We start from the raw sequence: 27,016 nt of genomic DNA, 5'->3' as shown, positions 1-27,016 counted from the left end.
AGTTAAACACTTAATGTAGATAGGAAAATGATGTCCTTATTTTATAAATCTTTTATTGAATCAGTTCTTATGTTTGCCATGATTGCTTGGTACGGTAACCTTAATATCAGAGACAAAAACCACCTAAGCCATATTATAAAGGTGGCTGGTAAGGTGTTTTCACAGTCCCCCTTGATGGTTATCCGGTCTATATCTATAAACCACCCCCTTCACTCTTTGTAGTAGTAGTTGTAGAGTTTGTAATACTCCCATCAGGTCGCAGATTTAGAGTACCTCGGTTTAAGACCAGTAGGGGTAAAAACTCCTTTGTCCCATGTGAAATAACTCAGCTTAATTTGCACATGTAATATAGTACTTGTTTTGTTTTTAGAGATTGTTCCAGTGGTGATAAATTATGTTGTGTGTATTACACAGGAAATCATTTTTGTACTCATGTCTTGTATTGTTGCCTCTATTTGTATGTGGCTTGAATGTGTTTCTTTTTATCTTTCACTTCTAACTGCATATCAAGTTTCCCATTTGGGATAATAAAGTGACTTAACTGAACTGAACTAAACATAATTGAATTATAGGTTAGAGATTTGGCCTCTAAACGTCAGAGTGTTCAGGCAATTGAGAAAATTATGAGATGTGTGTTTAAATGAAATGACGAACCTGAAGATATCTGAAAAAACATGTACTTTACATGTTGAAAGGCCCATACTGTCCCACTGAACGATCTGTGTAAGTAATCTTTGACTTTTATTGTTTTTATTGTTATTCGTCGAGATATGCTTACGTGATCAGGCTCTTTTTAGATTTGAGCCGTCTTCTGTGTCTTTGACTATAGCCTAACTGAAATGTCATTGAATATAAGCCCCAAATGAAGAAGAAGAAGAAGAAGCTTATAAAGCCACAAGAGGCCCTATCAGGACCCATTGGCCAATCAGAAAATAGCATCTCTTTATATATATATATATATATATATATATATATATATATATATATATATATATATATATATATATATATATATATAAAAGAGAGAGAGAGCAAGAGAGAATAATGGTTTCTTTAAAGCACTTTCAGTGTCCAGAAAAGTTCTATATAATTCCAACCCATTATTTTATGTTTATAATCTGTCCTCTTCCTTGTTTATTTTTTCCTATGTTGTCATGAACTTAAATGTTTTCTATTATGCAGTCCACAATTGACATCCTGGCGAGATTTGAGGGTTTTTCAGATTTTATCCAGAAAAAATCCTTTGAACGATCAGGTGATCAGGTGCTGGATCAATCAAGATGATTCGACTGTTACTTTTGTTACTGTACTGTAGGCTACTTAAGTTGAATTTTTAATTGAACTTTTACATTTTTGTGTTTCATTTGATGTTGCTTTGTCAGTCAACTCTACATTTTTTCCTCCACTACATGTATTTGACTTTAGTTTCTAGATCAAGATTTGATACAAAGGGTAATGTGACAAGCTTTTAAAATGCAACACATTGGTAAAGTTTAAACCAGTCAGGAAGACATGTACCTGCATAGTCGATAGTACTACTCATACAACTACGACTAATCATAATAATTGAATCATTGTTATTATGATTTTTATTAATAATAGTGATCAATAGCATTGGATAGACAAACGATTATGGCTTCTCACATTAGGCGACTCTGCTCACACTTATTAAAATAAACACTCCACAGATCACTCAACTGGTCCAAAGAACAGAACAGATCACAGAGGAGGTGGTCAGGACCAGTAAGTTTAGTGCCCTTTGTGCCAGTAAGATGCTGGTAATGACCACTGTGCCACTGGTCGCAACCAGTGTCTCTAGCGCCCCTAGTGGTTGTGACCACTGGTCCGTGCCAGAGACCAGCTGGTCCTGACCACACGGATCTCCATTATCAATAATAATAACAATAATAATCATAATATATATGATATAGTGTATTTTATAGACAAAAGATTGTGATCTCTGACATTTATCCAGCTAACAGTGCTGCCAAAACGACAGGAAGGGTTTATCAATACTAAAGCCGCTTCACAGACCACAGGGACCACAGGGCAGACCACTGAGGAGCTGGTCGCGACCAGTGTCTCTAGCGCCCTTAGTGGTTGTGACCACTGGTCCCTGCCAGAGACCAGTGGTCCGTGCCAGAGACTAGCTGGTCCTGACCACAAGGATCCATTACCAATAATAATAACAACAATAATAATCATAATATATCTGATATAGTGAATTTTATAGAAAAAAAGATTGTGATCTCTGACATTTATCCAGCTAACGGTGCTGCCAAAACGACAGGAAAGGGTTTGACACACCACAGGGGACCACAGGGCAGACCACTGAGGAGCTGGTTGCGACCAGTGTCTCTAGTGCCCCTAGTGGTTGTGACCACTGGTCCCTGCCAGAGACCAGCTGGTCCCAGGACAGACCACGGAATCGGCTACAACCCCCTCTCCAGAGAAGCTTGGATTACAACACACACCAAAGTAATGGGACTCCATTCTTTTCTCAGCACGCCATTACTCCACTATATCTTTACATGGCAAATATTTGTTTACTGCTATATTAGTTTCGCTTTGCCAGACCTTCCTCCACAGCACTGCATAAGAGGGTCAGGCTAGCCCACACAGCATTTCCCGGATGGGGGAAAAACGTGTGCTGGTTTATTGGCATTTCTTTAAACCAGTCACAATCGTCATGGGGCGAGTAGGCCCACAGGATGTGGAACTCAGTTTGGTATCAGTCAATAAGAAGTAGCTAAGCTATGTCCTCAGTCCGTGTTTTTGTTGTTAATGTTACATTCTTTTCTTTAAGATTATTTTTTGGGGCATTTTAGGACAGGACAGCTGAAGACATGAAAGGGGAGAGAGAGGGGGAAATGACACGCAGCAAAGGGCTGCAGGTCGGAGTTGAACCCGGCGAGGAGTAAACCTTTACAGATGGGCGCCCGCTCTACCGGATGAGCTACCTGGGCACACGTAAATGCTACATTTAGTAAAGTTTACAAGTATGCAAATATTATTTTAATATATACAGCTTAATCTGCATTATATACGTGGTTGGTCGATAAAGACCCGAGGAATGTTAAACAGTTATATTGTAGCCTATATATTTGTGTTTGTATTTATTGTTTATTTCATATATGTTTAACATGTTTATGTAGGATGACTATGCACCCACCAGTAAGTGTTACTTACCTTGCAATAAATCATTTTCTGACTTCGGCTTTCTTTCTGATGTAGGAATGTTTGAAAAAACAACAACCATAGGCCTACATTTAAGGGTTAAATGGAGCTTTTCTTTCTAGGAAATTAATTTCTCCTATAATGTCTCTTTCAGGAAACTTCCTGGGGCATTATTAGAAAATTACAACCAGTAAACTAAAGTATTAGCCTACCTCTAATTATTATACTGTACTTATAATGTCATTTCTTATCAGTGTTAAGTGTGGCTTTCCATTGGTTGTTGGTTCAGCACGATGTCACTCACAGCTGTTACTGCGGAAATGGAAGTTTTCTCTCCCCTACTGATCAGAACAAGATGATATGGATTTTCAAAATATTTAATCGACATAAATTTCCACTTTGCAGAAGATACCCATAATGGATTATTTGACATTCACTTGCCCAATACGTATCTGAGAAATGTCTGAGAGGCTTTTTGATGAATATTCAAAGCCGCACCTGTGAGAGCGTGGTCATATCGCCCTGATAATCCCGTTTTTCCAGGCTGGTAGGTAAAATAACAGCTGTTTTGGGGTAAACAGCAATTTGTCGTGGCGGTTGTTGATGTATGAGTGTGCTGACAAAGCGCAAGGATACAGTGACACCTGTCGTCTCCTGCAAGAGCCCAGTCCCAGGAGGACCACGACGTGGGAAAAAAATAAATATTTGCCGAGGTATGACAATTTAGAGGATGAGGAATTAGAGGTCAGTGCTCTCAGGGTCTATTTTCACTTACCCACCTTTGTTTTTACCTACAGGTGATTTCACTAAGAGCCCCTTTGACTCGACGAGGACGAGGACAAACAGGTGGGGAAATGATTCCGCAGCAGCAGCTCCACAGTTCAGTAAAACTAGAACAGATAGCAGGCTTCATTTGCCTTACAGAAGGGACTTTCAGGTGGTGGTGTTATAATCTTCATACTCCTGTCATCTCATTTGTCCGCCGGCAAAGGCGGACAAATGCATTTCTCTCAGTTATGAGAGAAATGCAGGCAGCTGCGATCATTTTTATACTTTAATTCACCAACAGGGGGCGGTGTTAAACTGGAGCAGAGACACACACCACATGAATAACTATTAAAAATCAATATCATATATCAAATATACCCGTGGCTCACCATCTTTGATTACATGATTATTGACAGATTGTGAAAAAGGAATAGCTGTTTATGATCTGTGCTCAGGTATGAAAAGAGAAGTGCAGCATCAAACGTAAACAAATGTTCTGGGAGAAGTACTACACCGTGGTTTTGGTTATGACATTAGAATCATCAATCTAAATGATGACAAAAGTTTCATGAATATGTGAAAATGCTGCATATAAAATACAACCACACAGGATAGTGCACTTCTACTTGTAGACTAACTGAACATAAAAAATAATGAATTATAACAATATTTCCGAGAGCAGTTGTAGGAGCAGCTTCAGCTCTGACGCACCTAAATAAGACCAACGTGTGAGTGAAGTCACTCACATGCTTCCAGTTACCCTGCCTACACACCAACATGACAAACTCACGTTTTTGAGGTTTGCTTTAATTTTCTGCTTCTGTATCTTTTTTTTTTTTCTGCAGGTTTTTGTTCTGACCCGTTCATGTGAAATGGATTCAGATATTAATAATTTTTGGGGGGAGATGCCAGCCAGACAGTGTAAACAGTGACAGTAGCATTGTGCACCTCAGCAACATGAAGACCTTTACATTTCACACACTACAGAGGAAGTCCCTTTGGAACTTTGGCAATGCAAAAGTAATGTAGCCTAAACATTTTTTTTTTTATTGTTATAGATAGATGTGTGACGTATTTCTTCTATAATGGAAATGTGCAGACAGCAAGCTAAGAATTGCACTGTAACACCAAATCTGAGGAGAATTTTGACAAAAAGCTCTGTTTCATTCTGTCAGCAAATGTCTTAAATAAGAATAACAAATCCAAAGGCAAATCATTAACTGATAAAATATTGGTTTACGTTTAAAAATCTGTCATTAAAATCTTGAATATCAACTTAACACATTTTAAATCTCTCTCAAAACATTAATGGTCCATTATTGTGTGTTGTTATGACAAAACATACATTAAGAAAATAAGCATTAACTGTTTTTTTGTATGTCAGTCAACTTGTCAATCTCATCGTATGCTGTTTGTGGGGTTTAGTGAAACCGAAATATAGATACGCAACACATCATAAATTTGTAAATATGTATCGGTTTATAACAGTTAAAAAGATGTATTTACATACAGAACATCACCAAACATGGTCATTTTCACTCAATTGCAAAGTAGCACTCTGCAACTAGTTGGTTTCAGGACAACTGTCTTACAATAGGGCGGCATTGATTAAGTTTGTCATTTACAACCAAGCACACACATTTTTCCTCTTTTTCATTTGCCAAATAATACTTAATAAAACAACAGAAGGATGCTAAGTAAAACAAATTGTGGTTGAATCGCTAGTCCAAATCCAAGTTCCTGCTGCCAACACGCAGCTTTGTATGTACACAGGTAGAAACACCTCCGACTGGATCTTGGTCACTGTGGTTAGCGATGAAGACTCACATAGAGGTAGTCATGTCTGCATCTGCTCGCCCAGTCGAGAGTCGAGACAACTGACCCAAAAACTTTGCTTTCAACATCTGTTCAATCTGTGGACCCAGATCCCTTCACTGACATTAAAGAAATAAAAGAAGAAAAGTGATTATCTGTCTTTGTTGATTAAATCAAATGGTCATAAAGGTTTTGCTTGGTGCACATAAGGCAGACAATGGACATACTATGGGGAGGGGGTGTTTTTTGTGGGTGTGTGCAGGTGGGATTCAGGTAAGAGAAAGAGCTGGTGGCTTCACATTAAAAGGGCCTTTCCACCAAAAGTGACTTGGTTTAATTAGAAAAGCAGACTTTTATATAGATATGTGCTCTCAAGATGGAGAAAGTGTTCCTACAACATCAAGCTGAACTATCTAAAGTCATGTTTGTCCTTTCTGAAAACAGCTGCAACTTGAGATAGATGTGGTAAAAAAAAAAAATAAAGTATGTATTTGAAGTCACATCATTTTATTTCCCCTGATCTTGCAATCGTATTACTCAAACATGATATGACTAGTGAGAAAAACACGAAAAAGAAAAAAAAAACCATCTCATTTCTGTGGGGAAAAAAAGCTCTGCCTTTGCAGAATAAAAATGCAAGTCAAGTTTGGTGGAATTCCCCTTTAATGCCAAAGACAAGTGAGACGCAAGCTAATGCACATCCACTTGGTAGCATAATGGCATTATCTTCCATTGCACTGTCTTTTTGTAAAACTCATCACATTACAGACTTTGTAATACTGAGTCTACCGTAATGTCAGATTACTGTACAGAGTAAAAGGAAAAATAAGACAGAAAGAAACTAGACCCAAATTTACATTGTAACGACCAGTTGCTTGTCATCAAGTACAGTCAGTGGCCATAGACACAAGGAATAGCCAAACAAACACATAAAAAAAGACCATTAAGGCTGTTTGTCAATGTAGATTAAGTAGGATAAGCATTGCCACACAATGCTTTGATACCCTTTGCAATATACAAAAAGGGAGCATTTGCAGATACACCAAACAGCCACTAAATCCAAGTCGTCTATGCAAAAACGCCCGATTCTGACCCAGACGCATCATGTCAAATATGTGTTCAACATGCTTGTTTCCTGTACAAAATAACCAGGCAAGAAAGACAGGTTGTAGAATAAAAAGCAAAAAGAGCGAAATGACTTTGTTTCTGCGATGCTTTCAACGGCCTAAAATCGCAGCCAATAGAAAAATAAACACCAATTGTACTCCCATTATTTTTGGATGCACCAGCATGAAATATGTCGTCATCATTTTTGATCCAACAAGTCACACCTCTCTGCGTTCCTCTCTAAATGCTCTCCGGTAAATTAGCCCAGTTCAGTTTCTGTCACACCTCCCATCATCCTCTGCGTCTTCATACACTGGCATCCTCAACCTTGCAAAATGGCACATGAAAAAAGTAAAAACATTGAGACTGAATGTAAAAATGGGTCACAGCACTCTCGCTGCATACCTAATGCACATCTCACTTTTGAGTACTTGTTGAAGGCATTTTTCACACAATTGTTTACAGCTAAAAGTAAATACACACACAAAAAAAAGAAAAACTTCCAAAGCTTTTATAGAAAACCCAGGAATGCAATGCCTCCGGTGTGTTGTTGAGCGTGAACACAGAAAGCCCTTTTTACATTTTTTTGTGTTGTCTTTTTCCGACAGTCTTGTACTGTAACTGCGTTAAGCTCAAATATGCACCTTGTTGTGTTGTCATCGTTGTGTCCAAAACGATTTGATCTGTGAGAAACTCTCGGGGCCTGACGCCAGATCGAAAAAGGTCAGTGGATCTGTCCCTCGTCAGGTTTTTGAGTGAAGACTGTATCAGTGTTGGGAGTGGGTCGTTTCCCGCCTCCTTCCCTCCATGGCTCTCTCCCCCCCCCGTCTTGTACAGCATATGTTTCAGTCCAAAAGCAGCAACAGGTTCTGCTGGTAAATTCGAAGCAGCGGTACATCGTTCCCCATGACCCGGCCCCACCCCCGAGGTGAGCTGTGGCGCTCTCATCACACAGGCCTCCCGTAGTGGAGCGCATTACCACAGCCCACAAAAACACACCAAGCTGCTGCTGCTGCAAAAAACAAAGACCCAGTTTCAATAGATAACAGAATCATGATTGATTATAGAGCGGGGATGCAACACATTTCCCCAAAAAAAAAAAGAATTTAAAAAAAAAGGGTTTGTCTGATTACCTTTTTGTTGGGGATTTGAATGTACAGTCTCTTGAAATAATACTAACTGAATGCACATTTCATCATTTAGAAAAAAAGGAAACACTTAATGTAAAAGTGATTTAAAATAAACGCCGTTCTGAACTGCAATAAGCCGTTTTGCTTGCAATGGCGAAAGGACATGGGAACCTTATAACATCTCAAAGCCCCACAGACCCTTCTACAGGTCAAGACAGCAAGTTCCTTTTAAGATTGACAGGATAAAACTTCCTCAAAGAAAGTTAACTAGTATATTCTGAGCCCACTTAGCTCAACATTTATATTTAATTGATACAAATTTACATAAACCATTCGTTTAACAGATAAAATACTTTATGAAACAAAATGCCCCCATTCAAAATAACCAATGAGAGGCTACTGTGTGTTTTATTTCCGTAATATAGAGGATGCCAATGTCTTCTATTTTATTTTAAAAGTGCATAAGAGCAGCAGCATTGCTGGGACAGTGTGGGACAAAAGAAGATATATAAAAGAAAAAATGAAATTCTAAATCAAGGGAACCTTTTTTTTTCCCACCATGTAATTAAGATTCTTAGGAGACCCTGTCAAAAACAAGAAACTATAGAAATAATAAGAATATTAATGAAAAAGGAAGTGTTACCTGTCAATTTTTAATTATAAAACATTTTTTTGAAGCTCTAACACTCTCCACTTGCTCCAGAGACCCAGATAATGTCTTTTTGTTAAATGCGTGATATGTTGGTCAATGGTCAATTGAATGACAGCTATGCAGCCCAACACTGAAGATAATATCAAACCAGTAAACATAACTAAAAATTGCACTCAAGGCAACAACCAGGATTTGAATAATATATATATATAAAAAAAAAAAAAAAACCTCATCATTTATCCCATCACCCTTTTGTCACACAAAAGCAATATAGACGGGGGTCACGGCACCACCCGATTTGGAGAAAAGTCCAACTTGCTTCTTTTTTTCTTCAAGCATGTATGATTGGCATTTCTCATATGTATACATTACTAGCTTAATGTTTAACAACTACTGCTGCTATTTGTTAAAAATATCTCCAATAACCCTATTTTACAACTGATATCACTTGCTTTAACAGATTAATGTAACAGCAAAAGGAACACTTAAAAAAAAAAAAAAAAAAAAAAAGGAAAAACTAAAGTCAAAACAGCAGTAATAAAAAAAGAATTATTTAAATAATTTATATCTTTGTATTCTCATGGAAAATTTTGTTTAGAAATGAACCACTGGATCAGTCTAAACATAGGCACAGTTTTTAAAAATAAACAAATGATTAAAAAAAAAAAAAAAATTATAAACACGCCATCATCAGACCTTTGTTCTCTATGGTCAAAAAGCAGTTAGCATAAGTTATATTGAGCGAAGGTGAGGTTTAAAAAAAAAAAGTGAATATCAAAAGAAAATATAACAAGATGACAAAGTTAAAATTTCGGCAGCAGCAGTAAATGTGAAGTTCCAAAGACTTTTTTTGTTTGTTTTTGCATACAATTGTATCCTTGCTCACATAATAGATGCTTGTAATTACTGTAAATACATTGGCAATGGGAGCATGGTTTATATGGTTAAAAGACTTGCCACTTAGCTCACAGTTACTCAATATATATATAACTTCATATATCTTCAGTTTTGGCAAAGACATGGAAATATTTTCCTCTTGTATGATTCGGAATGAAACATGAGTTTGGGCTGGGGTCCTAAAATGACCGTGATGAACTCTGGAGTAACACAGAAGTCAAGTCTCAGACGATTCACCTCGTTTCTGCCCAAGGATGGCGAAAGAAACATTTTCTTCTTTCTTTCTTTCTTTCTTTCTTTCTTTTTCTTCTTCTTCTTCTTCTTCTTCCTCCTCCTCCTCCTCCTCCTCCTCCTCCTCCTGGTATTTGCCCCCGACACTGATTGTGGCCAGTCTGTTCTCTTTACAGTGTATGATACACATAATGGGGGCGGGCAGGCGAGAGGGTGCAGAGCAAGTGGAGGGTTTGGAGGTAAGAAGGACTGGGATTGAGCTGCTCTTGGCTCAGACCATGGCACGGTATGGTCCCTGCATCTTGAGGAACTGGATGATGAAGGAGGGGCCTCCCGCAACAATCTGGGGCGGCAGGTGGCTGAGGGGACAGTTCTCGATGCTCATGATGGACAGCTTGCTGCACAGGGCCAGCTCGAACGGGAGGCTGTGCAGGTTGGGGTTGTCATTGAGGTACAGTTCCTCCAAGTTCTCCAGTGTACCTGAGGACAGACATCAGTTACTGTTACTCGCGGCGTGTACTCAAACTGATGCGGTCACACAGGGAAAAAGGGTCTGAAATCAACAACCTCTGAGCAATACAGGTCAATAAAATATGATTTTCAGGAATAAAATAGTGCTCATCGCAGTAATTCCTTTGTTATACTAATTTGAGCTGTGATTGTAAATATAAGATTTGAGAAGGTTACAGTACAAATAGTAATATCTCTTTTTTTTTATTGACCAATTTTTCTTGATTTATATGTCAATCTGAAAAGAAATGTGGAATAAAATGGCCATTACAATTTCTAAGACCCAAGGGGACGTCTCCAAATTCCTTGTTTTATCTGACCAAACCCCCAAAGTATTTAATTTACTACCATATAGGACAAAGAAAAGCAGAACATTCTCACAATGTTTGGTATTTTTGCTTGACTGAAACCGTTAAAAAATGATCAAAATAGTTTTAGATTAATCTACCAACTAATCGTTTCAGCTCTAATAATACTGTATTACTGTATTTTTTTTGTTCCACCCCTGGAAAGACATGATATGGTTGAAACGCTGTAGTGGTCCTTTTTTTTTTTTTTTTTTAAATGACAAACTATTAGTGGTGATGTTCATACATTATACTGTATAGTCATACTAAAAAAATTATTGAAATGTAGTGGTTTCTAATGACAACCTAAATACCTCCAAGCCTTCTAAATATACACCCACCTTTAGCTTCTTCCTCCACTCATTTTAATCTCTAGCTTAACTCCTAAAATCAGCAGTCACCAGCCTAGCGATGCTAACCTAATCACTCGGAGGCAGAATCAGAGTGCGGTTAAGCTCTTAAATCCTAATGGTTAAGTTTAGCTTTCATCAAGAAAACAATGGTACACTTCAAATAGATTAAAAAAGCAGTTTATAAAAATTAGATTTTCAAAAAGTGCCACCAACTCCTTTAATATTGTTGACACAAACAAGTTTGTAGATTAGGCTAAATATTAGAGTTTAGCTAACTTGTGTGTATGAACGTACAATGTGCAGGTCATGTACAGTTTTACACGTCACTACAGAACAATGAGGTGTAGTTTTTTTTAAATTATTGTTTTACTCCATTTTTGTGTTTAGTTTAATAAGAGTACTTACCAATCTCCTCTGGAAGGTGTTGCAGCAGGTTCTCCCCCAAACCAAGATGAGTCAGGTTGGTGAGGTGGCCGATGCCTCTGGGTAACGTGGTCAGCTGATTATTTGTCAACACCAATTTCTAAAAAAGGTCGTTGAAATGAGAATTGCATTTACCAATAGCAAAGTATAATTACCATCAAACCATTTATAACCCGGTTATAACCAACACCATTGCCCTCACAGAGACCAAATGTGGATGATTATCTAGTGGGTAGACAGCATGTTCGATAACCGGTTCCTAAAAAAAAAATGTAAATGATGATTTGTATATAGCCAAGGATTAGCCTCTCAATGTTTTAGTTTGCTGGAATGACGTTACATTAGTTTGAGTATCTTTGACCTATTACTGCACACCAGTTCACTCGTCCAACACCATCATTAAATTGTTATTAGTTTAATTAAATGAATGGCCGTTACAGGTCGGCCAAAACATGCACCTCCAGATTCAGGAATGGTTTTTATTCCCACAGGCAATTTGAACATTAAATAAGAAAAAAAACAATAATTTCATCCACTCATGCTGCGACGCACCTGCACGTTATGTTACAATGTGCAATAAGAGTAAATTATTTACCATTTTACTAAATTATTTTACTATGTTTTAATCCTTTTACCAGCTTCGCATTATCTACTCTATGTTCTTACTTTAATGCACCATAGCATTTTTAACATCGTTGTATGTACTACAACTACAATAAAGTCCATTCTAATTCTGGTTATTTCAACCCACTAACCAGGACTGGATACTGTGGATACCAATTGTGATTTTGCTTACTGATTTAGGTTCGTGTTAGGTCCTGATTCTTATTACAGGTCCACTATTAAGCCCAGTTCAGACCAAAGATTTGCGACGAGATGAGTTGAAACTTGCAAGGCCCCTAGGTCTACAATGGTCTAAAACCTTCCAGTTTAAACCAATGCGACTAGACAAGATGGTGTATCATCTCCATAGCAACGACTCTCTTTACTTCCGTTCCAAGGTCCACCTTTTCAGTTGTTTTTTTTAGCTGGGTATAATTTGTAGTGTCTTAAAATATGAATGGGGATAGTGATAGTGTTGAATTTCTAGTAGTGATCCAATGGTGAAAACAACGTGTTATTTGTCCGATTTACTGCTTTGTTCTAGCGCCTCTCCTTCTCTACGTTCACTTGCTCGCGGGCACTTCTTGAGACTCCGTCCAAAACTCTGCCATTTCATTCAGCTGACAGCTAACTGACTGACTTAACCAGCTAACTTCGCTACTAGTTGATAGGCTGTTGAAACAAGTGAGGTCCTCTACATTCTAAAACCAGCCACTGGCGACTTTTCAAGCTGAGTCGGAGGGGATCATCAGCTGGCTCGAGATTAGGGCTGCAACAACAAATCAATAAAATTTGATTACTAAAAAAGTTGGCAACGAATTTAATTATCGATTTGTTGTGTCGAGCAACTATTACGCCACCTAGTCGCGGAGATAAAAAAAAAAAAAATTTAGTTGAGCGCGGAGCGAAAGAAAAGAAAAAAGAGCAGAGCGGGGGTAGAGGAAATACGGAGAGAGACCGGAGACGTAACGTTGTTCTGAAACACTCGGCGGAGGCAGAGAAATCAGTACGACCCAAGTCATCCAAGGTGTGGGAGCATTTCACACTAAATAAATCAAAAACGTGTCAATTGCAAGATAAGCAAAAGCGACACGGCATGGCACGGGCGCACCACGGTGATGAGTCAGCACCTAAAACGTAAACCTGTTGGAGTCCTTGATGAGGAGGAAGGGAGTTCAACAGCAGGGTAAAGTCACTACACTATCCTACTTCTGTTCCGTTCTGGAGTGAGGAACGTACCGTCCCTCCAGTAGCTCTTCTGGTGCTGCTGTTTACTTGTTATCCAGCTGACTAGCATGACAAGCTAGCATTAGCTCAGTAATAACAGTAGTAAAGCAGGGGTGGTATACTTTGCAAGACTAAAGACACTGTTTTATTCACTCGACTTTTTTGGCCCATTAATTTTTCAATCTGTTGTCATGTATATATTATGTGCTTGTCCCATATCAGTTATTGTTGACAAATATATTAGTGTGTGGTGTATAAATTAACTTAACTTGCACTTACTACAATTATGTCTGTCTGTCTGTCCAATACAACAAGTATGTATGTATTGAGTTGATGTAAATTAATGTTTTTTTTTTTTATCAGATTCATCGAAAAAAATAATCAACAGATTAATCGATTATTAAATTAATCGTTAGTTGCAGCCCTACTCGAGAGGAGCTAAAACCGGCCAGTTCAGACCCCTGCAACGTTCTAAAACTGGGCTTCGGAGCAAGAAAATAAGTATATTAAAAGCAAAAATCCACCTTTATTTACAGCAAAATTTGAGGCATGCATTGCCATCTGTTGCAGTGTGTGATACTACCAGTCGCCAAAATCAGATTTTTTTAAAATACATTTACAAGGCTCCTCAGCCATGAACTGAAAATGAGCCTTACCAAATGCATCTAAAAAGAAAGAAGCAGCAGCTGTAAAAGTCATTAAACAAAAGAGCTTCAAGTATAATGGAGAGAACTGCATTTCTGAAACACTTACCTGTAAATCTTTAAGATACGCAATTTCATTAGGTAGAGATTCCAACTTGTTTTCCTCCAAGTCAAGTTCCCGTAGCTTTCTCAAATTCCCAATACCATGCGGTAACTTCTTGAGAAGATTATTGGACAATATTAACACCTGTGGAGATAATGGACAAGAAAACAGGTCAAAAGTGACAGTCTTGCATCATGGCACAAGCCATAAAGCAATCAGTCTCGACACAGAATCAACACATCTTTCTTAAATGATGTCAAATAACCAATGAAGACATTGGTAATTTTTTTATTCAAGTGAAACCATGAAAATTAAAAAACAAAAAAAAAGTATACTACTCACACTTCACTACTCTAATATTCATGTTTAGTGTTACTTTATAGTTTTACTTTTATTTCAGCCAAAACTTAGGTTACTACAGTTTTTGTAGGGTCTGTGTAGTAGTTCTGCATTTTTAACCAAACCCAAAACTTAATACCGTGACTAAGACTTGCTAATAAGTAAAGCCCTATGGCTATCTATGTTTGTTACACAAGCCATTTGCCTCAACGATACACTGCCAAGATAAGGGTTGTAATGTCTGGCTCCACCTGTTTTATTCCTAATTACTGGTTGCACAAAATCTACAATTGTAATATATGTAAATGTAATGGTACCTTCCACTTCTTCAATAAACTCACTGGGTACTGCAATGGCAAGCTTAATAACTACTATGTGTGAACGTAAGACTCACCTCCAGAGAGACTAAACCACAGACATCCTCTGGGATCTTTGTCAGCTGATTGGTGGCCAGGTTAAGCTCGACCATGCTAGTCCATGTGCCAAAGTCCAATGGCAGAGATGTTAACTGGTTGTCCTGAAGAAGACAATGACATGCCTTTATTAGCAAAATAACAATTCAGAGGGTCAACACAAGGGCAATGCTGTTCAGAAGGCTGAGTAAACTAGTGCACTATGCCAGGGTTACCTGGCACCAGGCAAAAATGTTCAAACTACATCCAATATGGACATAAACCGGGTAACAAGTTAAAGGTTTTTAAATGGTTGTGCATGCCTGGCTTAAGGCCAGTACAGTTGAGATAAATACTGCATAAGCAAATAGGCAATGCAGTTCCACTCTACGGTGTTAAATTAAAGTGGCACTGGCCGTGAGATGTAATACTACATGTAAATGCAGTATTTTTTTATTTTTCCAGCACCACTACTTCTCACTATGAAAAACAGATTCTCACACTGGCATCAAAAATAGACACTCTAAATTGTATGCACAACCTGGCTTCTGTAAAACAATGAAAGATGCATCATTGGTCAGTGTAACGCTTATCAGTTACATTTTCTAAGCACAAACGGACATTTGGAAAAACAGAAAAATGGGTTCAAATATCAAATTTTTCACCATGACAAATTTAAAAAATTGGATCTTTAACCTGTTTTTTTCCAATTTTCTGTTTTTATTCAGAGGATCAGAAATTTAGAAAATTACAAAATTGCGCCTGGGCTCCAATTATTCAATACTGCAGAAAAAAAACTGATAGACTTTGGGGTCAGAGGTGCTTGCAACTGATGGTTTCGAGTGGGGGGGGTGGGGCGTAACTAGGCGGAACGAGGGAGAGAATACCATTGCAGTATTGAATAATTGGAGCTCAGATGCAATATTGTAATTTTCTAAATTTCTGATCCTCTAAATAAAAACTGAAAATTGGAAAAACAGTTTAAAGATCCGATTTTTCAATTTGTCAAAGGCAGAAAAAAATGATAAATTGGATATTGGAACCCATTTTTCTGTTTTTCCAAATGTCGGTTTGTGCTTAGAAAGTTGAACTGATAAGCATTACACGGACCATCATTGGACCTTGTTTTGCTTAATTGTACAATTATACACAATTTTACAGTACCAGCTCAGTTGTATTATAAATTAAGCCAAGTCAACAGTACACAATGCTGAAGACCTACAAGACAGTGGATTTACCATCTCAAAATTTACATTCCCCACTAAGTATGTTTAAGATTTAAAAACTTCTATATTACTTATGGGAGGGTATATTTTTTGTTTCTGACACAGTATAGCTCAGGTATAATTTAATTTCACAGGCCTTTTTTTATAGATTTTATTCATATTTTAAGATATATTTACATGTCGCAGCAGGAAATTCACAGGTGTATGTAAAATAATTATAATGGCTGAATTTAGCTGCTTCAGTTTCAGGGTCCTGGTATTGTGCATGCTGACTCACTGCCATGGCTTACTTGGACACTTGAATAGAACAGAGCCATCATTTATGTTATTAATAACACCTGTGTTTTTGTATTATGAAAAGTCAAAATGTGTGCTGTCTAGTCATCAAAGACTTTGATATCTTGTGATGCCGTGATCACACCTGACTTTGGCAAAAAATAAAAGTTTCAAGCAGACAAAATTAAGAAGGTATTGATTCGTGATTGTCCCTACATTGATTAGAAATTTTAAAGACAGCTGACTTAAGAATTTCTCTCAATCACTTTACAAACAAAAATGCATATATATATATATATATATATATATACCTTCATGTTAAGCTTGCTTAACACTTTGGCTCTGGAGAAGATACCAAAGGGGATCTTGTTGATGCGGTTGTGCTCCATGTTGAGGGAGTAGATGGTGGAGAACTGGGATGGTCCTCCCACAGGATACGACTGGAAGCAGTTCCTCGCCAGTGTTAGACTGGTCAGGTTAACCAAACTTGACAGTAGGCCCTGGTCAAGCACAGCAAAGAGACACAACGGAACCCGTATGAAAATGACAGGACTCATCACTACAGGCTGTGATTTTAACTCCGGATGCACGAGTGGACCTCAGTTATACACAAGAATTTAAGATGATTAGCTCTTTGCAAACAACAGTTATTAGAGGCTCTCGAGGCTCCAACATGAATTTGTAGTTTGTCAATTTGTTTTTGCATTTACAAGAGCATTGCAGGAAACAGTTGATGTAGCAATATTTTAAATGGCACTATTTCTGGTTCCACTTACCTCTGGCAAAACGGAAATGTTGTTGTTTTCAAGATTTAGCTCCTCCAGTTCTCGACATGTGGCTAATGATCTGGGGATGGCTGACAATCTATTGTATCGCAGACCTAAACGATTTATGCTTGCCAGGTTGCCTACAATGACAAAAAAAAAAAAACATATCTAAGTAAACTTTTATTTTACTTTAACATTGATCAAATCATTATGCAATAACGTTGGTTTTGAGTCGTAAAATACACTTAATTACCTATAGTCTCTGGGAGGTCCAAGAGCTCATTGTGCTGCAAGTCGAGGTTGGTTATCTGCGTACAATTCCCAATCTCCTTCGGTAGGTGTTCCAACTGGTTATGGGCAACATCCAGAGTTATGAGGTTGCATAGCTCCCCTGCAAAAAGATGCACACCAAATTGAGATATTTAGCTAATTTAAGATGAAAGCACTTTCATTAACCCACCTGCTGTACTGAAGACATCCATTCATTTATCTAATTTTTCACAAAGTCAGAATGCCATTGGTGCATAGCTTACAAAAACTAACCAAGTGTGGTAGCCACTACTCTCTCTTGCAGTACAATAAGACACTAAGTGTATGGGATACAATGAGCAGCTGGATTCATCGCCTCAACGTTCAGTAATTTGTTTGTGGTTTTTAACAGTAAGATATGTATTACTGCTGGAGCTGAAGAAGGGTGTGTACTCAATAACCATTAATTCTAGGGCCCAGCATAGTATAAGAATGTTTTACTGAACCGAATAAGATGTGCAAAATGCATTATGAGCACAAGATAAGCTGCACTGGAAATTAACACAAGCTGAATGCTATAAAGCCATTGGTAACAGACTACCTCCCACAATTATTTGATTTCTTATGGCCACTAGGCAAAAAAAAAAAAAAAAAAAAAAAAAAACTTTCCTTAATTAGAGGAAATTATCCAGTCTTTACACATTTTTGCTCACCTATCTCTGCGGGCAGCTGTTTAATTTTGTTCTCACGAATGCTGAGCATTGTGAGCTTGGATAGGTTTCGGATGTCCTTCTCCACAGTTGTAATGCGGTTGAAGCGCAGGTACAGCGTGGTCAGAGATGTCAGCCGGTAGACAACAGCCGGTATCTCTCTCAGCTTGTTGTGCCGGAGGTCGAGCATTCGAAGCTTCTTAAGGGAGTCCAGGGAGTCAGGCAAACTGGTCAGGGAGTTCTCACTCAGGGCCAAAGTGACCAGGCCTGATAGGCAACCCACCTCCGCCGGCAGGCTCTGCAGCTTGTTGCTGTACAAGTAGAGTTCAGCCAGCTGCGTCAACTCCTTAATGGAGGTGGGCAGCATGTGAATGGACCTTTTAGATAGGTCCAGTCTCATTGAGTTCTCCTCCCGACACTTGTTGAGCTCTTTGATCACCTCGGCATTGCTGGACTTCTTGCGCGTACCTGGTGCCGGGTTTGGCCGCTTTATCGTATTGTCAACAGAGAAGGCAACACCCGGTGTTGAGCTGCTGGTGTCCTTCTTTCCTTCTTTGGCATCTTTCCCTTTGGTCTTCGTTTCTTTGCCACCATCCTTTACTAAGCTGGCTAGAGCCTTGGCCTCCTTTTCCCTTTCTTTCCCGGCTGGACCACCTTTGGGGTCCTTTTCTTTCGGGTCTTTTTCTTTGCCTAAAGTACTACTCATGTCGACGTTATCGGGCCTCCTGTAAAGTTGCTCATGGGAGTCTCTCTTGTCAGGTTACTTATTCGGAAAAAAAGAGACACAGATAGCCAAGGAGGCTTTTAAAGAAAACATCCCTATACAGGCCCATGCATTTATGATTATCCTTGAAATAAAGGCCTTGTGATCCAAAGGTTTTTGGGATACTTTGTTAAAATGCCATGGGAGAAAAAATCCTTTGAAGTAGCTGGACTATGGCACCCATAGGCCACATGCTTAAGGGTTTGAACTGCATAAAATCCCAGGACCTTTGGATATAAGTTTAGGCTGCAAAGGTCATCAAGTTTGCTTTTTTTTTTTTTAAATCCCTCGAAGATTTGCTGTTGAGAAAAGAGAAATACATTTTGTTTACATTTACAATTTCATTTTCACACTTTCACACAATGTGTTCCTAAGGCTCATTTTTGTTTTCTGCCACTTTACAGAGATAAACAAACTCATCTGTTCCAAAAGGAACAAAACTAATTTTCATCTGGATTTTCTGTCCTCATGATGCATCCAGAAACTGTTAAATTTTCTACTCAAAGATGACACTGCTCGCCACAATTTATAATAAACAGGGTCTTCTCGTGGGGGACACAGATCAGAATATGCCCCCACTGTTGGAGAGTGAGGAGGAAATTGAGAAGAAAATGTGAATAAGCTGCATCAGATTCCCTCAAATAAACAGTGACTGATAAACAGTGACATTTTGCAGGTGAACCACTAAGGCTGGGTATCGAATTCAATAAAAAAAAAAAAACTTTTTTACTCCTTAGTATCGAAAAATGCCTCGTCATTCAATAACCAATTTGAATTCCTAAAGAGTAAATCTCATGAGCGATGGCGAGCCAATGGGCCCACAGCACGCTTCTACCAAGATCTAATAAAGTTTTCTGATTGGCTGTCTAACATAACACGTCGCAGAGACACGCAGGGAAAACTCTACCTTACACACAGAGACGGCTCACGTAGCATTAGCTGAAAAATAAATAAAAAGATGTGTGTTGTAATGTTGTCATTTTTTTTTTTTTTTTAAATTGTTATCGAAAAGTGTCTGGGCTGAGAGGTTTATGCCTTGACGCCGAGGTCCAGGGTTCGAATCTGACCTGTGACGAATTCCTGCATGTCTTCCCCCTCTCTCGCCCCTTTCTCACCTAGCTGTCCTGTCAAATTAAAAGGCGGAAAAAAAATTGTTATCGAAAAAAGTATCGTTTAAGAGTTGGTATTGAAGTCACGGTATTGGTACTGAAATTTTTTCTAACGATACCCAGCCCTGTGAACCACAACTCTAAAGAACCACTGTTAGTGGAAAACTTTTTCATGCCATAAAAAAATAAATAAAAATAAGTCTAAAAGAGAGGCTTTCCAAGCCGTCCTGCCATAACAAATCCACACCAACACTCCTCTCTTAACAGATATTATGCTATATGGGACAAATATTAACTATCATTTGAACAAATTTTAAGTTGGGCCTGCTGTGAGCTAAGGGTGCAATGTAAGCTCCATTATGTAGAAAGAAATACACAAATAGACCTACATTAAAAAGGAGCCCTAATACCCTGACAATATTCTTCCATATTTATGAGGCATGAAAATCTGTTGAATGTACTGAGCATAACCATAACCTCACACCAACTTACTACTAAAAAAACATGGCCCAGTGGGTGTTGACAACACTGCAAGTCTACGGCTCCACTTAAACATGCAATCAGCTATTCTCCTACGAAGCCAATAACCCAACAATCACATGGAATGTTAACATCTCAAAGACACAAAGACAAAACTCTCAACTCTCTGGATCTTACATGACAAACTGAGCCAAAATGTCTCTGGAGGCATGTCTCTGTTTAGTCTCTGTTGCTGTTGTTCCTCTGTGACTGTGTAAAGCTCTTCTGCACTAGTACAAGCTAAGCTGTGGCAAAAAGAGAGGCAGGTTTGGCTCAGGATCAGAGATAAGTGAAAAGGTTAGGACTGCTGAGAGTAATCTTTAGAAGTAGCCTTCAAAGCATGAAGTCCCCACAACAACAGGTCATATGACCTTTTTGGAAAAAGCAATAGCAGCACTCCTAATATGACAGAATGCTTGACAGTGTGTTCGTTAAATAAAAAAGGTACCATTGCTCTTTGAGACGATCATAAATAAGAGGGTCAATCACTTTAACTGGCATACCTGTGTAGAAAATAATTAACATAAAATGAGAATAACCAGGCCAGCCCAACTGCTGGGGCCATCCAACCAAAACTGCAAGCAACTTCCTTTTATGGTTGTACTCTCTACATCCCTGCCCTGGTACATCATATGGTTTATAACAAGCCACATGTAAACATTATCTGTATAAAGTCATCTGTCTATTTAAAGACTTGATGTTTTCTGCTTAAACCTTAAAACAAAGACCAAACAAGACCAGAAAAAAAGTTTAACATTCAAAGTTTAACAGAAAGGTCATATCCTAGTTAATTTTACTAATTGTAATGACATTTATGACTATCATATCAATTTTTGGTAAAGAAATCAAGCTTGGCCAGGTCATGAGAACAAAATATTAACCAAACCAAAGCAGGCATACATATTTAAGGCAGTGCCCACTTTTTTTGCATGAATGTAATGACCGAATAGCCTTAACAGTCTGACCACAATGGAGGGGATATGTAGAAATGTAAACAACCCGTTAGCTGTGGAGAAAACAGCGGAATCACTAGATGGCCATTGGCCATTTGCCATCATTAAATGATTTTTGATCAGAAAACTGCCCTATTGATGTATGCTCTGAATCGGTTTAATGCCTTCACAACAGCCTAGTATCCAGGCGTGGAGGAATCATTTTTAAAAACGTCCTGGTTGTATGTTGACCAGAACCATTGGACAATGTCAATTCAACAGGTAAGTGCTAGGACAAGACTTGCAAGAATGTAATGAGTTCCATTAAGTTAATACTACTCATTTAGTAGAAATACGTATGAGGTTCAACTCACTTACAGCTTCAGAGAAAAGCTAATGCATGTACTTCCAACACAACACCACCATAAAGTGCTACTACACACTTGGACTTCATGGCACTTGCAACCCACATAGAGACTAATGAAGTTTCCATTAAGGATATATTGGGCCTATCTGACAATGCTAGTGCATTTAGGCCTAAGCAGTACGGTCTACTATTCTCGTGCTTGTGGTTGTTCATTTCAATGCCTTTTTGATTAAATAAGAAATGCATCATTGTAAGGCAATCAAAGAATACAATAAAGCCAATGTAACAAACTGAAGTTATACGATATGACAAAATGCACTACCGAATATCTAAAACCCAGATCCTGTGTTACTGCTCGACAGTGGGCTACTACCGAAGTATAAGAAATTACAAACCAGGAATAACCTGGTCTGTCAGGGAAAAGGGTTATCCGTGTAATATTGAGGTAAATCGCAAACCAGGAGGTGAGGTGGCAGCTATCAGCTACTGCTACTACACAGCACTCCACAGGACGCAGCTAGCTTGATGGCTACATGTGCCAATGACAAATCCTTGGAAACAGATTACTGATAAAACGGTAGCAGTTGAGTTCGCAATGTCAAATCGCGTTTTGAGATTAATGAATTAATATGGACACCTAAGGAAAAAACACTACGGTTGGTACCACTGTTTGGTCATCAGAATAGGATTTATTGCCAAGTACCTTAACACTTACAAGGAATTTGCCTTGGGGATTGGTGCATACAGAAACGTATTAAAAAGGAAATAAACAATAAAGCAAAGTACTGCAAGAGAAAAGACCATAAATATTACAACAAATAGGTAAAAGACACGATAACCTTACAAATATGTGCAATATAGCTGCTTTACAATAAGAAAAAGAAGGCTGCCATGTGTTGTGCAGGGAACGTGCAAAAGTTCAGGATACATGTAGCTAATGCTGTGACAATAATACCTTGACGCCAACAGTAATATTGCTAAATGTTACGTTTTGGCTGTTAACCCAACATCAACTCACGTCACGTAGGCTAAACATATCTAATGTTAGCTAAACCAGCCTTAAAAGTGACTGGGAGAAAATATCTACAATACATATATCTTGTGACCAATCTTTAAAAAGATGGAAAATTCAATGGCTAAGCCTACTAAAAAGGACTGACAACAAGGCAGGAAATAAAAGCAGCTAAGCTAAACGTCAACAGCGAACGTCAGTTGTGCCAGACTGCTAACGTCAGCTAGCGAGCCCGCCAGCTAACAGTATTTTAGCAAGAGACATTGTGAGTCACACGAAACAAAGTAACAGTGCGGCCAATGTGAAATAAAAAAAAGAACGTCTATTACTACACGTATAGGACAGTGCAAAGGGTGGAGGCTTTCCCTGACATACTTACCAACACCCAGCGGTTAGCTTTATCTCAAGCAGAGCTACCTATGTGTAGGCCCGAGCAGAGAGGCTGTCGGACGCGGACCGACCCGTCCGCCGTGAGTTCGACCGAGAGGGGAAATCTCTGCTGCAGACACCCAAAGAGAACAGCCGGTGGAGGCAACTGATATCGCAGCAGAGCGGCCACTTAAAGCACACAATGTGCGAGCTAACTGTAACACAGTGCATAAGACCCGTCCTTGTATTGAATATTAGCCGAGGAAAAAAAGAAAACACTCTGAAAAACAGCGGCCATTCCGAAGCTGAACAAAAGAGTGCGTTCGTACTCACCACCGCAAAATGACACTTAAATGTTACACACGCCGTATCAAGGGGCTGACAAGTGTATTATCTTTGGAGAGATGCGTTATCGTGCTGTGGGGGTAAAACATCCACTGTTAATGAGATAATATAGCTAACTGTTTTACCTTCAGAGGTGTGACTCCGCCATCCTTGCTGCTTCCTCCTCTTTTCCTACACTGCTGCTCTCTGCTCCCCTCCCTCCCCTGCCACCAAACTGCGTCATTCGCACGTCTAAACAATGTTATCACGAGACTTTGAAATACAATCAAATATTCTATATTCATTTTAATTTACATGTATACATCTTAGAAGTAAATAATGTTAAAGTTTTGTATGAAATATTAGTAGTAGTAATAGTAGTAATAGTAGTAATAATAATCCACTACAAGTAAAAGTCATGTATTCAATTTTTTTTTTTTATTTAAAGACTCCCTACATATATGACAGACGACATAGAATCTGCTTGAAAAAATAATTTGTGTTTACTATCCCCAAGAAATTCCAGTTACCTTGTTAAAAAATCTTACAACTACCCATCCCTAATTAAAAAAATCCAGAATATATGAATATGTAAATATATTTCATTTGAAAATTGGAACTGCTGGACACAAAACTCCATTCTCGGTGTATGTGTCTAGGGGTTTCAAGTTTCCTCATCACTTGGGTAAATGTAATATTTCACCACGATTGGCTTCCATTGGCGGAAATATGCATATTGAGATAAAGTCATTCTTTTAAAACGTTTCTCATTATTTTGAGATACTAAATCATTATTTCAAAACGTTTCTCATTATTTTGAGATACTAAGTCATTATTTTTAAAATAACATAGCATTATTTTGAGAAACTTTCTAATTCTAATGACTTACATGATCGTTTTTTTCATCACATTGGCAGAAATGGGCTTCCATAGACGTAACTGTAGCTGTCAAATAAATATATAGGAGTACAATATTTTTCTCTACGAGTGGAATAGAAGAATAAAGTAGCATTAATCGAAGCAAAGAACATACATTGATATCTAACTACATTCAACTCAAAAAAATCATACACTAATTATGCAAAACTCTTAATTAAACAAATGAAAAATAAAAAGCAGTCATGATCATGATTTTGAGTTGTGTTGTTATATGCTGTCTATGGTTGTCATAGATATCTATATATGGTTGTGAGAGCCGCCTGCAGATCTGAGAAACAAAGCGAAGAAGAAGGTCACGTGATTCTCGCGGAAGCGTTGGCCTGACAACCCCTGTAATCTCTTCCTGACGCTAACCATAGACAGTATATAAGAAGACGCTAACGGTGGGGTAATCAACAATCATTTTTTTATGAAATGTTTTTGAAGTATATTGTAAGCGGCAATACATTTGACTTGTAGTTTGATAAAAGAAGGGTACCGTTTAACATTACTTTAGCTCTGCCTATGCTGTGTGTGCCGTTAGCTAGCTACGTGCTGAACCTAGCTAGCTAGCTAGGTAATGTTAGTCTTATTTTGAGCTAACAGCTATTATGCTATAAAAGACGGCATCCGATTTCTACTCCCAGTCTTTGAATTAGCCCAACTACCCAGTCGGTCACCTTGTTAATGTTCATATGTTTATATACTCGGACATGAGCTCACTAAATTAACGCTACATCAAAATCATCTTGTCCAATTCGGGGTCGAATAGAATACGTGAACATTCAACATATTGCAGCAGCTAAATGTCACAAAAACACCACAGGACAGCACTGATGTGAGATTATTTCTTTCCTTTAGAGTCTAGCTAGTGTGTCTAGTGTGTGTCAAAGTATGTCACCTGGCTGCAAACCACATTTTATCTCACTATCTTCCGTATTACTGAAGTTGAACCTCTAATATTAATATCACTGTGCATGTAAATAAAGTTGAACAAGTGTGCTACAGTTCAAGCTAAGCTTGTACCCCCATATCTTGCCTGAATGCAATGAATCACCCAGTCATGCCTTAGAACAAGTATATTGTGCTTATCTGTTATAGTGTCTTTTACACATTTTATTGTAATATTTCTATTCTACATTTACTTAACTGTTACACTACTTTTTATTCCATTTTCATATGTTTATTGTATGCACCTAACATACCAAGTTAAATTCCTTGCAAGTGAAACTGGCAACAAATCTCATTCCGATCACCATTCATTATCGACTAAAACATACTCAGCAACATTAGTAGCTATCTTGATGACCCCACAATTTCACATTTTTAAATATTTGGCTTCTCTTCTTGAGCAGAGCTGCTTCGCAGATATTTTGTTCACTGCCTGTAGTACCTAGGTATTATAAATGTTTCATCTATGTCAGATTGAACATGCTAAATTCAATAAACTAATATGTTTACCTTTCAGCAAGCAATCAAGAGGACACAATGCCAGAAGTCAAGTCAATATTCAGAGAAGTTCTGCCTAAAACAGGTTTGTACCACAACAGTTAGCTATTTGGACAGCAGTAGTTACAAACAAAAGGCTGTTTGTGGAGCTCAATACAACATGTGAACTGTTTAGAAATGTGCAAAAGCTTGCAAAATTAGTCAGTGGGTGCTGTGTGCTCACTCTTTACAGTCTCTTTTACAGCTCAACACCATGGACATTGTTGCTGTACAAACCGTTATATAATTTGGGTTAGTACCATAGCTGGATAAAAATGTAGTTCTGGTGTTAAAAGTGTAATGCCTTCTAATGGGTACAAGCTGTTCAGGGGCAGAGCATTGGATGTGTGAAATGTACAGATGGTATGCAGTGAGACTGATTGGTCAAAACTGACCATCAGTAACATTGTAACATTAAAAATCCTGGGGGTCTTAGGCTACTAGAATGACACAATTTTAACTGCAGAACTGTTTGGCTGTGATGCTTTATTTAAATGTTTGTAGATAGGTAGAACACAGCTCGCACTGCTGCAAAAGGAGTCTGTGAAAAATAGAAACAATCCAGCAAAGTCAGATTATTTTGCATTTAAGCCAAGATTAGTTTCAATGATTTGAGAAATTATGGAGTTTAACATTTTTTTTCTGTTTCGGCAATATCTACAGGCCAACTTTCCATGGAAGATGTCCCTACCATGGTTCTGTGTAAGCCAAAGCTGCTCCCACTCAAATCAGTCACCCTAGAGAAACTGGAGAAGATGCAGATGGAGGCTCAAGAGGCCGTCAAGCAGCAGGAACTGGCAATGAAGGAGCAGTTGCAGTAGACGATAAACGGAGGATTTGTAACCGCAGGAATGGTCAAATTGGCAGAAAATTCCTTCAGATAGAAGGCACAAACCCCAAGTCTTCACACACTGGTAGAATTAGTATTTACATTACATGGAAAGTTAGGTGCATCGTTTAGGTTTGTAGCGCACTCAACTCTATTGAAAGTCTTCACTCACTAGTCATTGTCAAATAATCTACTGCATATCATCAGTGAAGGATTACATCTATTACCAGTTTTTCCAAGACCTGCGTACTTCTTCAGACTCCCCATTTGTATTACTGCATCTGTAAGTTGGCATTAATGCATACAAGAAAATGTCAGTTAACGGCTTCCTTCGTGAGTGAATGTAGAGCAGAACAATTAATGTGTCAGATCAAAGAGTGAAGTTGCAACATGTGGATAGTAATTTTGTGTTTATATTGTGACATTCACAAAAACAGTCT

At 38.3% G+C, this 27,016-nt stretch overlaps 1 protein-coding gene across 4 annotated transcripts; it reads right to left on the bottom strand.

Moving 5' to 3' along the window:
* Nucleotides 1–5,401: 5,401 nt before the first annotated feature.
* Nucleotides 5,402–23,574, bottom strand: shoc2 (SHOC2 leucine rich repeat scaffold protein). 4 transcript variants are annotated; one of them, XM_028601969.1, is made up of 10 exons: nucleotides 23,351–23,481; nucleotides 23,028–23,232; nucleotides 17,950–19,008; nucleotides 17,241–17,378; nucleotides 16,997–17,127; nucleotides 16,532–16,720; nucleotides 14,721–14,843; nucleotides 13,994–14,131; nucleotides 11,393–11,510; nucleotides 5,402–10,257 (listed from the first exon to the last, which is right to left on the bottom strand). In XM_028601969.1, exons 3-10 carry the CDS (start codon nucleotides 18,650–18,652, stop codon nucleotides 10,049–10,051), a joined length of 1,749 nt encoding a protein of 582 aa, XP_028457770.1. In that variant the 5' UTR covers nucleotides 18,653–19,008; nucleotides 23,028–23,232; nucleotides 23,351–23,481; the 3' UTR covers nucleotides 5,402–10,048. The 4 variants fall into 4 exon arrangements, with proteins under 4 accessions (XP_028457770.1, XP_028457753.1, XP_028457777.1 ...); XM_028601952.1 differs by lacking the exons at nucleotides 23,028–23,232; nucleotides 23,351–23,481 and adding an exon at nucleotides 23,488–23,574; XM_028601976.1 differs by lacking the exons at nucleotides 23,028–23,232; nucleotides 23,351–23,481 and adding an exon at nucleotides 23,488–23,556 and having other exon boundaries at nucleotides 17,950–18,709.
* Nucleotides 23,575–27,016: the final 3,442 nt, after the last annotated feature.

The sequence above is a fragment of the Perca flavescens genome, chromosome 2, assembly GCF_004354835.1.
Source record: "Perca flavescens isolate YP-PL-M2 chromosome 2, PFLA_1.0, whole genome shotgun sequence".
Lineage (NCBI taxonomy): Eukaryota > Metazoa > Chordata > Actinopteri > Perciformes > Percidae > Perca > Perca flavescens.
Note: the sequence above shows the minus strand (reverse complement) of the source record. Positions and strands in the feature narration are given on the sequence as shown.

Coding starts and splice junctions, on each gene's coding strand:
- shoc2 (XM_028601952.1), bottom strand. CDS start 18,652: ATGAGTAGTACTTTAGGCAAAGAAAAAGACCCGAAAGAAAAGGACCCC. Junction 16,721..16,996: donor ACATTTCCGTTTTGCCAGAG/GTAAGTGGAACC, acceptor GTGCTTGACCAG/GGCCTACTGTCAAGTTTGGT. Junction 11,511..13,993: donor CGTATCTTAAAGATTTACAG/GTAAGTGTTTCA, acceptor GACCTTTTTTAG/AAATTGGTGTTGACAAATAA.